This window comes from Xyrauchen texanus, chromosome 25, assembly GCF_025860055.1.
Source record: "Xyrauchen texanus isolate HMW12.3.18 chromosome 25, RBS_HiC_50CHRs, whole genome shotgun sequence".
NCBI lineage: Eukaryota > Metazoa > Chordata > Actinopteri > Cypriniformes > Catostomidae > Xyrauchen > Xyrauchen texanus.
Window position 1 is genome coordinate 3719244 of NC_068300.1, and position 14361 is coordinate 3733604.

Consider the following 14361-nt stretch of genomic DNA (forward strand, 5'->3'; position numbering starts at 1 on the left):
CCCCTGGGAGAGACTGTGGGAGGTGCTGCGGGAGCACGGGGTGGGGGGGGTCCCTTCTTAGGGCGATCCAATCACTGTACGTCCAAAGCAAGAGCTGTGTCCGGGTCCTCGGCACGAAGTCGAGTTCGTTCCATGTGGGGGTCGGTCTCCGCCAGGGCTGCACTTTGTCACTAATCCTGTTTGTGAAATTCATGGACAGGATATCGAGGCGTATTCGGGGTGGGGAAGGTGTGCGGTTCGGTGGGCTGGAGATCTCAATCGCTACTCTTTGCAGATGATGTTGTCTTCATGTCATCATCGGTCCGTGACCTTCAGCTCTCACTGGATCGCTTGGCAGTCGAGTGTGAAGCGGCTGGGATGAGGATTAGCATCTCTAAATCTGAGGCCATGGTGGAAACTGGTACGAGTGCGTACTCCAGGTAGGGAAGGAGGTATTGCCCCAAGTGAAGGAGATCAAGTACCTCGGGGTCTTGTTCTCGAGTGAGGGGACAATGGAGCGGGAGGTTGGCCGGAGAATCGGGGCAGCGGGGGCGGTATTGCACTCGCTCTATCGCACTGTTGTCACGAAAAGAGAGCTGAGCCGAAAGGCAAAGCTCTCGATCTACCGGTCAATTTTTGTTCTTACCCTCACCTATGGTCATGAAGGCTGGGTCATGACCGAAAGAACTAGGTCGCGAGTACAAGCGGCCGAAATGGGCTTCCTCAGAAGGGTGGCGGGCTTCTCTCTTAGAGATAGGGTGAGGAGCTCAGTCATCCGTGAGGACCTTGGAGTAGAGTGTCGAAAGAATCAGTTGAGGTGGTTTGGGAATCTGGTAAGGATGCCCCCTGGCCGCCTCCCTAGGGAGGTGTTTCAGGCACGTCCAGCTGGGAGGAGGCCTCGGGGAAGACCCAGGATTAGGTGGAGAGATTACATCTCCACACTGGCCTGGGAACGCCTCGGGGTCCCCCAGTCAGAGCTGGTTAATGTGGCTCGGGATAGAGAAGTTTGTGGCCCCCTGCTGGAGCAGCTGCCCCCGCGACCCGACTTCGGATAAGCGGTTGAAGATGGATGGATGGATGGACACACACACATATATATATATATACACATATATCATACACACACACACACACACACATGACACGTTATGGATTTAATTTAGTTAAAAACAAGGAAATCTTTAGATTTGAATTTGTGAAATGCATTTATTATGTTTCTTTTATTTCAGTATATATATATATATATATATATATATATATATATATATATATATATATATATATATACGTGATCCTAATATTTATTAATAATATTAATTGTAAAGAAACAGTGCTGTATAGACTCTCCATACACACCACTAGCGACCTAACTGCCAGTCACTGTGTTAACATGATTTTAGTGTGTGAAAATTGAGCTTAACTTGTATTAAACCTGGAACATAAATATAAAGCACTTGCCACTAGTCAGAATGGAAAACATCTCCGGTTAGATGAAGGAAACGAGACATTGTGATAACTCATAACAACCTAGTTGAAACCCTTGTACAATAACTCCAGTCCTCTGATTGGCAATGATGTTTGAGTCCCACCATGTTGGCCTATTGAAGCGGGTGCTTAATCACCATTTCTTCAGAATTTTCAGACAAGAGGGTGTCACTTGTACCTCGAAACTGAAGTAGAAGTGCGGCCAGCTTTCGCCATGCCTCGTTCCCTATATCTCAAGGGACATGAGGTTAGATCTGTCACTGGAGACGTTCCCTTCAATTCAGTTCACTCATCATTGAAATAAAACTATGGGGAACAGAGTCCCATCACGCCGCACTTTGTGACATCAAACCCCAGACATTTATTTACTTGAATTAGAATATGTATAAAAAGTCACAGGCTTACAGGACAATGACTTATACAATTGAAGACATGTTTTTTTAAATAATTAATGAATAGCCCCACGTGAAGAACACCAGATGTAGAGTTAATCTAATCTAGAAATCTCAATAAACAGTATAGATACACAGTATAATTTGAACCATTTCACAACCATGGTTGGAAAAGTAGGTTTGATTTCTTACTGGGAGTGCTTGTGACTTTAAATGGGCAATTCAACAACAGCCTACATACAGTTGGCTCTGTCAAACATTATTGGTAGCCCACCCATAATAAAGGGCTTGGGCTCCCCCATTGGTCTGAACTCCTGCAAGGACACACCATTTGTCCATGCCACTAGTTGAATGCTCTTTGACACCAATAGGGCAATTCAAGCCCTGTGATTCATAAGCAAAGGTGATCGCATCAACAATCAAGTGAGACAGCATCCTGCATCACAAACAAAGAGCTTATCTAACAGCCTAAACTGGCTAGTGTGCTCAACATATGTGTTCAATGCCTGCACAGGTCAGAAGAAATGCATGGGGGAGGTGGCGTGTAAACGGACCACTTGAGCCCCGAAGGCCATTGATAATTCCTTAGGCACTGTGACGAGGAGGAGGGTGGGGCCGGACCGTGAGTCTGCACGCAGGGCACCCAATAGCGAGTGCCTTCAGCACCACATTTAAGTCCCAAGTCGGCATAAAACTAGGGTGTGGGGGGGATTCAAGCGCCTTGCTCCCCTAAGGAATTTATGACTATATCATGTCTGCCAGCCTCTGGGGCGTGATATTCCGAGATAGTCGCTAGATAAACCTTAAGCATCGATGGGGTAAGACCAGCATCCATCCACTCGAGGGAATGTTAGGATCTCATCTATGGAGCAATTCAAGGGGTCTTTGCCAGGCAACCAGCAGAACGGTTTCTTTGTCCTCTCTGAATTGGCTGATGACAGAATATAGGAGAAACGCATACTTGCATTTGCAGGCCATTTGCAGGCCATTTGTGGGTCAAGGTGTCCAACCCAGCAGGGCTTGGGACATGGAGTACCAGAGGGGTCATTGGGCATTCTCTGCAGAAGCGAATAAGTCAACTTCCACTTTGCTGAATATTCTCAAATTCTTAGAGCCATCTGAGGATGAAGTCTCTATCACCCAGTAACGCTCCTTGGGGTGATAACAGATTGCGGTGATCGAATTCCATCCTGGTAATTTATGTACGGCACTAATGTCATATTGTCAGAATTAATCAGAACATGGTGATTCACTATGTTAGAATGAAAAGCCTTCAAGTCTAGTTAAGACAGCTAGTAGCTGTATACGATTGATGCATTTCGTGAACGTATGGGGAGCCAGAGACAGACCGAAGGGAAGGACTTTGAATTGATACACAGTTCCCTCAAACGCAAATCTCAAAAACCGCTTGTGACTTGTCGCAATTGGCACATGAAAGTACGTGTCCTTCAGATCCATTAACGCAAACCAGTCTTGAGGACAGATGTACGATAAGATCTATGTCAGCGATATAATTTTGAATGGGTGCTTCACAAGTGTGCGATTCAAGCATCTCAGACCTAGAATGGACCGAATCCCTCCACCTTTCTTCTGAAAAAGAAAATACAGACCGCTGTGGGCATTGCAGTTCGGAACAGTCTCAGCAAGAGTGGGGTTTTTAGCCAGGCATTGACCGGAAGTAGAGAGGGCCGGGTGAGAGGATACCACCAGGATACTCATCACTTTTCCGATGGCCTGAGCGGTAGCCTTTGTGGCTTGCAGCACCAAATCTGAAGCGGTTCGTAGCTCTTTGAACAGCTTTGAATCTGTGCTTTGCTCATCCATTTGCTTGAGAAGTTTGGCCTGATAAACCTGGAGCACCACCATGCTGTGGAGTGCTAAACCAGGTCCCTCAGGACTTAAAACAGAAGAGGTGGGTGTGAGGTGCACAGGAGGCTGGATCGTGAGGCTATCGTAGTGTAACATCTGAAGATTAATGCCTTTGCAGTGAGCACAGTTTCCATGAGACCAGAAACTCCTGCTGGAGTACTGTGTGAAGCGGGTAGGTCTCCAGCTGAAGCACCGCATTGTTCAACAGCAAGTTTCTGAAGTGAAGAACCCATTCACCGAGAGCATCTTTGACAGCGGGGCGGAAAAATCTACACCGGAACACACGGGGAGCGGTGAGTCTTCTTGCTGCAGCCGCTAGGAGCACAGGTGAAGAGTCTTCCTGTGTGCGTCTTGCAGAAAAGTCCCGTCTGCTGAAGGTGTATCTCAATGGCAAAGCAGAGAGGATTTACAAGACTAATATGATGTTTGCAGTCTTGAAAAAAGAAAATTCTGAAGAAATGGTGATTGAGCGCCTGCTTATATAGGTCTAAAGGGGCAGGGCTCAAACAACATTGGCAATCAGAGGATTGGCGTTACTATGCAAGGGTTTCAACTAGGTCAAAGGAATTCCCCTTAGCGAGAAAATGAAACTGTAATATCAATAAAGTCTTAAGAGTCCTCATTGTGTAATTGTAAATTATGTATACAAATAAATAATTAAATAGTTAAATAATAATTGTATTTATAACCCCAGTGAGCAAGCCGAAGGCGACTGTGGCAAGGAACACAACACTCTATAAGATGTTGGTTAATGGAGAAAAATAACCTTGGGAGAAACCAGACACACTGTGGGGGCCAGTTCCCCTCTGACTAACCCCACCCTAACCCTAAACCAGACTCACTGTGGGGCCAGTTCCCCTCCGACTAACCCCACCCTAACCCTAAACCAGACTCAATGTGGGGGCAAGTTCCCCTTTGACTAACCCCACCCTAACCCTAAACCAGACTCACTGTGGGGGCCAGTTCCCCTCTAACTAACCCCACCCTAATCCTAAACCAGACTCACTGTGGGGGCCAGTTCCCCTATGACTAACCCTAAACCAGACTCACAGTGGGGGCCAGTTCCCCTTTGACTAACCCCACCCTAACCCTAAACCAGACTCACTGTGGGGGCCAGTTCCCCTATGACTAACCCCACCCTAACCCAGACTCACTGTGGGGGCCAGTTCCCCTATGACTAACCCCACCCTAACCCTAAACCAGACTCACTGTTGTGGCCAGTTCCCCTTTGACTAACCCCACCCTAACCCAGACTCACTGTGGGGGCCAGTTCCCCTTTGACTAACCCCACCCTAACCCTAAACCAGACTCACTGTGGGGGCCAGTTCCCCTTTGACTAACCCCACCCTAACCCAGACTCACAGTGGGGGCCAGTTCCCCTTTGACTAACCCCACCCTAACCCTAAACCAGACTCACTGTGTGGGCCAGTTCCCCTCTGACTAACCCCACCCTTACCGTAACCAGACACACTGTGGGGGCCAGTTCACCTCTGACTAACCCCACCCTAAACCAGACTCACTGTGGGGGCCAGTTCCCCTCTGCCTAACCCCACCCTAACCCTAACCCAGACTCACTGTGGGGACCAGTTCCCCTCTGACTAATCCCACCCTAACCCAGACTCACTGTGGGGGCCAGTTCCCCTTTGACTAACCCCACCCTAACCCTAAACCAGACTCACTGTGGGGGCCAGTTCCCCTTTGACTAACCCCACCCTAACCCTAAACCAGACTCACTGTGGGGGCCAGTTCCCCTCTGAATAACCCCACCCTAACCCTAAACCAGACTCACTGTGGGGGCCAGTTCCCCTAGGACTAACCCCACCCTAAACCAGACTCACTGTGGGGGCCAGTTCCCCTCTGAATAACCCCACCCTAACCCTAAACCAGACTCACTGTGGGGGCCAGTTCCCCTCTGACTAACCCCACCCTAACCCTAAACCAGACTCACTGTGGGGGCCAGTTCCCCTCTGACTAACCTCACCCTAACCCTAAACCAGACTCACTGTGGGGGCCAGTTCCCCTCTGGCTAACATCATGAATTTAATGCTAATATTACTTATGTATAGTGCAAGTCATGGTTTAAAATTATTAAACTAAGTAAGTGTTAAGGGTCAGTGTTTAAACAAAGATTTTGTATGAACTGTAAGATTAATGACCAATGTCTTTAAAGTCCATCCTATATTAACTGCAGAAGTTCACATAGATGCAATTGTCCTTGTTATTTGGCTGATGAAGGCTTTTGTTGGCAATTAGTTGATAGTCGATGTAATCCATTTCAAGAGTGTAGTCCATCAATAGACAAAGGTGATGTTGAGTGAACTGCATCGAAAGGGAACTATGTACTACAGAAAATACGAATTGTGAAAATTAGACGTGATCTGAGACCTTAACATGGTTTATACAGTACATATAACTGAAGAAAATCTAAGATCTCATGGGGCAAAACAATGACTTCAACACAGCTTTTGCAGTTTCACATTTAGTAGGATCGTTTGGAACACAACAACAACAATACAGAACAACATTTTCATGACGTGAGTTGTACAATATAATAACGCATGCATCTAGTCTAATGTTTAAAGGGGTTGCCATCTTGTGGTGGAGTCATCACAATAATTAGATGCATCTAACTAGTATGGATTCTCTCATGTGCTTTCAGGGACTTTGGCCAAGTGAAGCTCATTTCACAGTATGAGCACTTAAATGGTTTTTCTCCAGTGTGGATTCTCTCGTGTTCTTTCAGGTTTTGTGACCGGGTGAAACTCTTCTCACAGTGCGAGCACTTGTAAGGTTTTTTCCCAGTATGGATTCTCTCGTGTGTTTTCAGGTGATGTGACTGAGTGAATCTTTTCCCACAGTATGAGCACTTGTAAGGTTTTTCTCCAGTATGGATTCTCTCGTGCTCTTTCAGGTCTTGTGATCGGGTGAAGCTCATTTCACAGTGTGAGCAATTGTAAGGTTTTTCTCCAGTGTGGATCCTCTCATGTTCTTTCATGTCTTGTGACAGGGTGAAACTCATTTCACAGTATGAGCACTTGTGAGGTTTCTCTCCAGTATGAATTTTTTGATGACGTTTCAAGTTGCTGGCTGCAGTAAAGGTATTGCCGCATTCAAAACACATATGAGTGCTCACACCGGTATGAATTTTCTGGTGCTCTTTAAAATAGGCCAGGCGTACAAAACTCTTTCCACACAAAGAACACTTGAAAGGCTTCTCGTTTGTGTGAGTTTTCAGATGTTGTTTTAGGTCTGATTTCAAAACGAATGCTTTTCCACACTGATCACATTCTCCAGAGTGACCGCGAAGATGATTCTTGAGAGTTACGGGATCTGCGAAACTCTTTCCACACTCATGGCACGTGTAAGGCTTTTCTCCAGTATGAACTCTCATGTGTTTATTAAGTTGGCTATTAAATGGGAAACTCTTTCCACATTGAGAGCAGGTGACTGTATTTTTGGCTGCTCTTTTATGATGCTTTTCTGGTGATAAATTCTTCTTAGTCTTTGAGCCACTCAAAGTTTCTTCTCCAGTTGTGAAATCATGATGTTTCTGATACTGAAGTTGGTCCTCCACTTCATTCTGTTCTTGACTTTTTTCTTCTACTTCCATCAGCTCTACAATGAACACAGTAAATTGACAAAAAATTATTTAAGAGGGAGAAATGTGGAACATCAAATTGAAGCCTAATTTAATAGCAGAACAAAAACATTTAGTATTAATTTGTGATTTAAGAATGTGGTAGTCGCACTGACGTTTCTATACCATGTGCAACTCAGTGCAAAGTTCAAATTCAGTTCCTGCATTTGCAGTTTGGATATTCCACCAGCAGGTGGTGATGAAGTTCATTTCAAAACTCTTAAAATATAGTGGAACATTAAAGGCACTTTTCCACGGCACGTTACGGTTTGACTCGCCTCAACTCGCCTCTACGTTTCTGAGCTTGCATTTCCACTGCAGTTTAGTCCCATCTTAATGTGGGTGGGATTATAGGCTGATCGTCATAGTTGCGCCGCCTCTACTGCTGTGACATCATCTTAAACGTGACACAAACTGACCAAAACAATAACACGACCGCTAGCTGTTAGCTGCTAGCTCATTGTGCTGCATAAAGCAGTTGTTACATGGTGATTTTACACAAGTGTAACCGTTAAATTGGTCTGGTTGTTTCAGAAGCTTCCAGTAGCTGGTCAACTAAATAAAGTGAAGCTTTCAAGCAGAGTATCGAGTTAACGTAACAAAACGTACCATCCTCCATCTTGGATCAACGCCAGTCCAGGGCGCTCTCCCTCCCATCGCTCGCCGGTTTAGATAGCGTCCATTTGGTCGAACCACTTCCACTTTTCCTTGATGGTTCTGTGGTCACTTTTAAGTTTTTTTTAGCTTTCTCCTACACTGTTGTATGTCCGGTGGAAGCCGTGTGCGGCCAACAGCTGAGACACTTTCTGAGAGACTTTATCATTTCGCTCATCGCTAACAAGAGGAATGTCTGCACCTCGTTTATTGACCACGGTGTGGTTTTGCGCACAGCCTTTTCTGTTTACAATTCGAAAGTCGCATGAACAAATGATACTGTTATCGCTGTTGCTAACTTTAAAACTATGTCCCGTGTGACGCTGGTAGTGACGATTCTCCCTGTCCAATCAGTGATCTGCAGGATTTTGACATCACATTTAGTATTGGCTCGGCTCGCTTGGAACCTCAACCGAGGTGGTACTAAACACAGTATCAGGTACTATCCACAGTGGAAAACCTCCCAAAAAAGCGAGCAGAGTCGAGTCGAGCTGTACCGTGCAGTGGAAAAGCCCCATAAGTCCCTGACAATCACTTTTGTAGCCGTTTTGAGAAAATACAATCATGAGATTGTGTTAAACTATCTAAAGATCATGGCTTATATTTCAATCATTATCATTGTTTATATTTACAATTGTATTTATTATCTAATTTATATTATAATTTTTTTGTGTGATTTTTAAATCACTGCTGGTGGAAGACGTTTTTGACCACTTCGTTATTTTTTTCATATTTTCATTTAGTTTGAAGTATAATTTAAATAAAGAAATACTTTTGGTTTAATTTTTATTGAGTTTCAATACATACATTTTTATAAATCAATGTCGCCCGGTAGAAGTGAAGTGCGTGCAGATAAAATCACTGTTAATACAAGTCATGAAAATTATGAATAATACTTAAATACTTCTCTGTAATTTAACAGAGCCCAACTCAATATCCTGAACCCAATTTTTCATGCGTATAAAAGGAGCAGGTCCCATTTAACAAGGACGCACAATATAATGTAAATCCATTAGTATTCTATCAATGCATTTCATACAGTCAATTTACACTACCAACTTCTTCTGAATGTGCATCATTGTTTATATCTCCGGTGCTTGACAGGGAATGGACGGTATAATAGGACGGAGACGGTGCCGGAGAAGAACCACCATTGTTCCGATTAGCGCCTTGCGTGCATGATTTCGCCAAACCCACTCGCGCCTAGACTTAGCACCTAGTTGGCGTATTAGGAATCTCATTGTAAGGGAGTACAATTACAGTATGTTTCAGGACATCATAAATGTTTCTCCAGAATTAATTATTTTCTTATCTCATTCATTCTTCATTATGGACTAGGGTTGTGCCGATGGACGATATCATCGTCCATCGTGATGGCTGACCAACATCACGATGTAGAGCCACCATCGTGATGCCACGCCCCCTTTTGCGAGTCTTGCTAGTGTGACTCACTAATCCTAGTCTCTTCTATAGTTAACCTAAAAACTTTGCAGGGATTGCTCTGTAAATTAAATTGAGAATATAACTAATGCATATATGCTATTTTAAATACTGTAGTATATGCCAGAGACGTGACGTGTTAGTCTGTGAAAATACCGTGTCAGGCAGGCTACACAAATATTGATTGTTAGCTTCTTGTCTTTTTTTTACATGTCTTACACTGTACATTTAGATTAAAATATTTTATGTTGTAGGCTACAAGAAAGTAGCCTTTATTAATTAATTATTAGTAGCTGTAGTGTCTCAGAAAATCTTGCTCATTGTCACATAGCTCTTGTATACACTGAAGCGGCAGTTTAAGATAAACCCAGACCAGCGAACCTCAAATAACTTTTGTCTGGTTAATACTTTTAAAGAAAAATTTCCTTGGCCATAAATCCATAATGTCAAATCAAATGAAAGAAACAAGGTGAATATGAATAACACACATTTATTAAAACATAGAAGAACAACAAATAAAGAACTAGAAAACGGGAACAACACTCAGACCGAAACTCGGCATTAACATTTCACTTATAATTAGCAGCACAATTAACTTCAGCACAGGCTACAAAATAAATTATGTTATTGAAATATTGTAAAGTGGTCATATGAACTACACAAATGAACGTTTAAAAAATAATATTCAAAATCGAATAACTCCGCAACGGATGGTGAAAAATGCGTAAAGAAGTCTAATATCTTTCACCATAGACCATGTTTAAATTTCGATGTTTCTGGCCAGAAATACCAACATATTCACTTTATCTGGTTTTAATAAGCTGCGGATTGGAGTAACTACACTACCCGCTGTGCTGAAGACCCGCTCTGATGGAGTACTGGTAGCACATATGCACAGATATTTCCGTGCTAATCTTGCCATGAACGGAAACCTTTTGTCGTTCGTTTTCCACCAAGTCAGCGGGTCCTCTTCCCCATCAATGGCCATTTCCTGCAGGTACATGGTCATTTCTGCCTCCACCTTTTGCTCATCAGTGAGCGTGGCTGTGGCTGCTCTCTTCGCAAGAAGGCTGCCCAAAGACGACTTTGTTTTCTTAGGCGCAATATATTAAAAAGCCCGGATGAGTAGGCTACTAATTAGTTGGGCTAGTAAAATAACAAAATTATAGTTTTTCAGTGGAAAACAAATGTCTATGTAAAGAGATATATTAAAATAAAAAGTGCTTAAAAGTGCACAACTCTTCTTAAGTGGAAGAAATATTTTTCCCCCTTACGTGCAACCTATTGGAAAGCGCGGATGAGTCAGTTGGGATAGTAAAATAACGAAATTATAGTTTTTAAGTGGAAAATAGTATTTATGTAAAGAGATATATTAAAATAAAAAGTGCACAACTCTTCTTAAGTGAAAGCTAAAAAAAAAAATGCTTCACGTGTCGTGCAACCTACTGATAAAGCGCCGACGAGTCATTAGTTGGGTTAGTAAAATAACGAAATTATAATTTGTCATATAATTTCATATAATTTTCAAAAATTATATAACCCCGCCCCGCCCCGCCGACGATATCATCCTCCATCGCGATGTTTTACTGTCAACATCGTCAACTGCCAATTTAGGGGACATCGCCCAACCCTATTATGGACCATGTTCCAGTCCAAATGAAAGTACGTCCGGTTTTAAGTGTTTGTGCTTTAACATGTTTCTTCTTCAAGATAAAGTGTTTATGGAGCATTTTAGAAATTACACTGATTTTAATAATACTCCAGATGTTAATCCCCATACTCTGCGGGAGGTTACAAAATGTGCAATTACAGGTAGTTTTATATCTTAAAGCGTTATGTGTTACAGAAACAATATTTTGATGCAGGTAGGGCTACTGTTTTAAACTATCTGAAGGCACAATTCAAAGAGGCATCCAGAGTTGGAGCTGAGTTTTTGCTCCTTAGAACTAGACAACCGTATTATCAACTTTCTGAAAGACAGAGCAGTCTGTTTGCTCCAAGACTCAATCAGTCAGAGCGACTGGCATCCATAGATGCTGTTAGTGACTTCTCTCATGTTCTTATAAAAGAGTTAAAGATTTCAGAAAGAAACGTACCTGAAGGAGGAAAATCATCTTCATCGCTCTGTTGTTCCTCTATTGTGGTTTCAGCTTCATCTTCATCACTCTGTTGCTCCTCTACTTTGGATTCTCCTATCAGGTTCTTGCAGTCCAGCAGCTTCCCTGAACACATCTTCATCTTCACTGGTGTCTGCAGCATCTGCTGTTCTCCAGCGTTACAGACAGAAGTGGAGGTCCCATCAGTCACACACACTGAAGATTGACAGGAAACCTTTTCCAGCTCCTGACAAACACAACACAATCACATCTGTACCGTTCATCATATCACATCATTTGAAAGCTTACAATCTCAACTTTAAGGATGAAATGAATGTTTAACCTGTAACCTGTCGTCTCTCTCCATCAGTTTTGTCTTCAGTGACGTCACCTCTTTCTTCAGCTGAAATCATCAATATCTAGCATGGACAGATCAGTTCCTACTGATTTACTGCAGATCACATCCACCTGCTTAAACAAAAGAAATGTTTCTGAGATGGTATGAATATAAATGTGTGCTTTGTGTTTGGTTTAATTTCCCTGACAACAGAAATATTGATATATATATATATATATATATAGGCCTATATATTAATCCCGTCTGTTTACAACATACAATCGCCTTCATTGAACTCATTTACAATCGGACGATCGATTTAACAAGCTAATATATCCGAAATTAAACATGATATTCTCACATGCCAGCTTGTTTCTCCTGAAACGGAATATTTTAAAGCGTCGGTCACAAAACCGCCACAAACGGCGATAATAAGGTCGTTATTTTAAGATCATTATTAAAACGCAAAGAGAGAAAAACAACATGTACAGAAAAATACACACCTAAATAACTATAAAGCTCACAAATGAAGTATACAACAATAAACACGAACCGAACTGAGCAGTTTAACTGCGAGTTCTTCTTGTGTTTAATGGCGGTTTGCGAAATAACTTCTCGGGATTTCCCGCCACCTACTGGACTGGAGTGTGAATGAGTTTGAAATCCGTTTCGAAATAAAATTATTATAGTTAAAAAAAAAAAAAATGAAAATGAAAAAACAACTTGTATTTATATTTAGCAATTGTAATAATCCTTAATGAAACCCATTGGTCTTGAACAGAATAACTTTAATTCTCAAGGAGCACAGACAACAAAACCCTCTTTCTATAGAGCTGGAACTTCTCTCCCCTCGTCACGTTCTCTTAAAGGCATACACCCATTACATCTCCCCTTTTCAGTTTTGTTTTTCTTCTGAACATTTAAGTACACCTTAAACATATCTCTTTAGTATTGATAAAACATTCAAAACGTCAGCCAACTTAATGATGGCATTGGAGCCAGGGGTGGATCTAGAAAAATATTTATGGGTTGGTGAGAGGGGGGCAGGAATTTTTGAGGGGTGGTAACATATGGCAGAATATACTTAATTTAATCACGTTTATCACAGTTTGATGATAAATAGTATGCACACACACTAAAAAAGGACACAGCCCAGATAGCAAAAAATATCCGCACGGCTTCTTTTTGCCGCCGTCCCTAAGCTGTCGGCTATAGGTGCGTCCCACTGGCGGGGATGAAACATTTTCCGCCGAATTCGTCCCTCCCATTTCTTGCGATATGCCGCCGGCGGTCAGACGGCGGGCCGTCCGCTTCATTTTCTCTGGCGTTTGCCTCAGGCTGATCGACCGCGGGCGGCTGGCGGCAAGCTGCTTTGAAATACAAGGATTTCTACTCTCAAAATCGACCAGCCATGTTGGCTATTATTATTTTTTTTGCTCCAAAGCCATTAAGGTTTATAACAGAGGCTTGACTCTTGATTCCATGATAAGGTAAGTTTTAGGAAATGACATTTAAATTACTTTTAGAAACTCTGAAGCGATTATACAGTAATATTTGTAAAATATATTGAATTATTTTATGCACTTGAAAATTGTTTACATTTCTTTGATTGCTGCGCATTTGAGACATGCGCCAATAAACCAAAAATAATTCCTTTTGTAAAACTTACTTGGCAATAAATATCTTTATGATTCTGATTAGGTTTTAAAATAGATATTTAATTCATGGTATGAACAATTTAGCAGAATAAATTGATGAAGTTAGACTTTTCACCAATGCCTGACTATCAGTGAGCTGTGAAAGACATCTGCAACATGGCCAAAATCTCGGGTACACTTAAATTTTTTTATTAATTTGCAACCATGGTGATATCTATCATAAACATGAAAATCCCTGTTTTGACGTGAAGGATAAACTCAATGAAAAAGCTAAATTATCCTCTGGTTTCACAGTTGCGCAGAAATTTCGTTTATGTCTACATTTTTTCCAACCTCGATTTTTTTTGTTATTTTACCTTTTACAGGTTTTGCAATTTGACCTGTATAAATGTTTAAGAAAGTGTTAAAGTCCCTGTAAAGGCAATAAAAAAAATCTAAACACATTATAAATGTTAAAAATGTATTGCTAAAACACATGACAAAGACTGAACAGTGAAGTTCCGCTGTCGCCAAATCTGTTTCCGGTTTACTTGCGCGTCGCCTAAAATGTCTGTTTTTACTCGACGTCTCCAGAATCTTCCGAAAATACTGGCGTCAGCGTATGTTCATCGCATTGTTGATGCCTGGTCCCCTGCTCCGACAAGCAAGAGGGACAAGGGCTTTAAACTCTACATATCGAGTTATCTGCACAACTACAAGGGTAAGTATTTTAATCTAATGTGGTGTGCCGGCAGATAGCGGCTAAGCTAGTTCGCCACGTGTACATTTTTTATGTAAGGTTAGTATAGAAGCTTGTTTTTTCTTAGTTTTAAAG

At 42.2% G+C, this 14361-nt stretch overlaps 1 protein-coding gene across 1 annotated transcript in view; it reads right to left on the reverse strand.

The window, feature by feature from the left end:
• Nucleotides 1-2392: 2392 nt before the first annotated feature.
• LOC127618934 (uncharacterized) overlaps nucleotides 2393-14361 on the reverse strand; it is a 131715-nt gene continuing 119746 nt past the window's right edge. The window contains 2 exon segments of the mRNA XM_052091636.1: nucleotides 2393-7340; nucleotides 11553-11796. Of these exon segments, the coding sequence (XP_051947596.1) occupies nucleotides 6352-7340; nucleotides 11553-11796 (1233 nt within the window). The 3' untranslated portion in view covers nucleotides 2393-6351.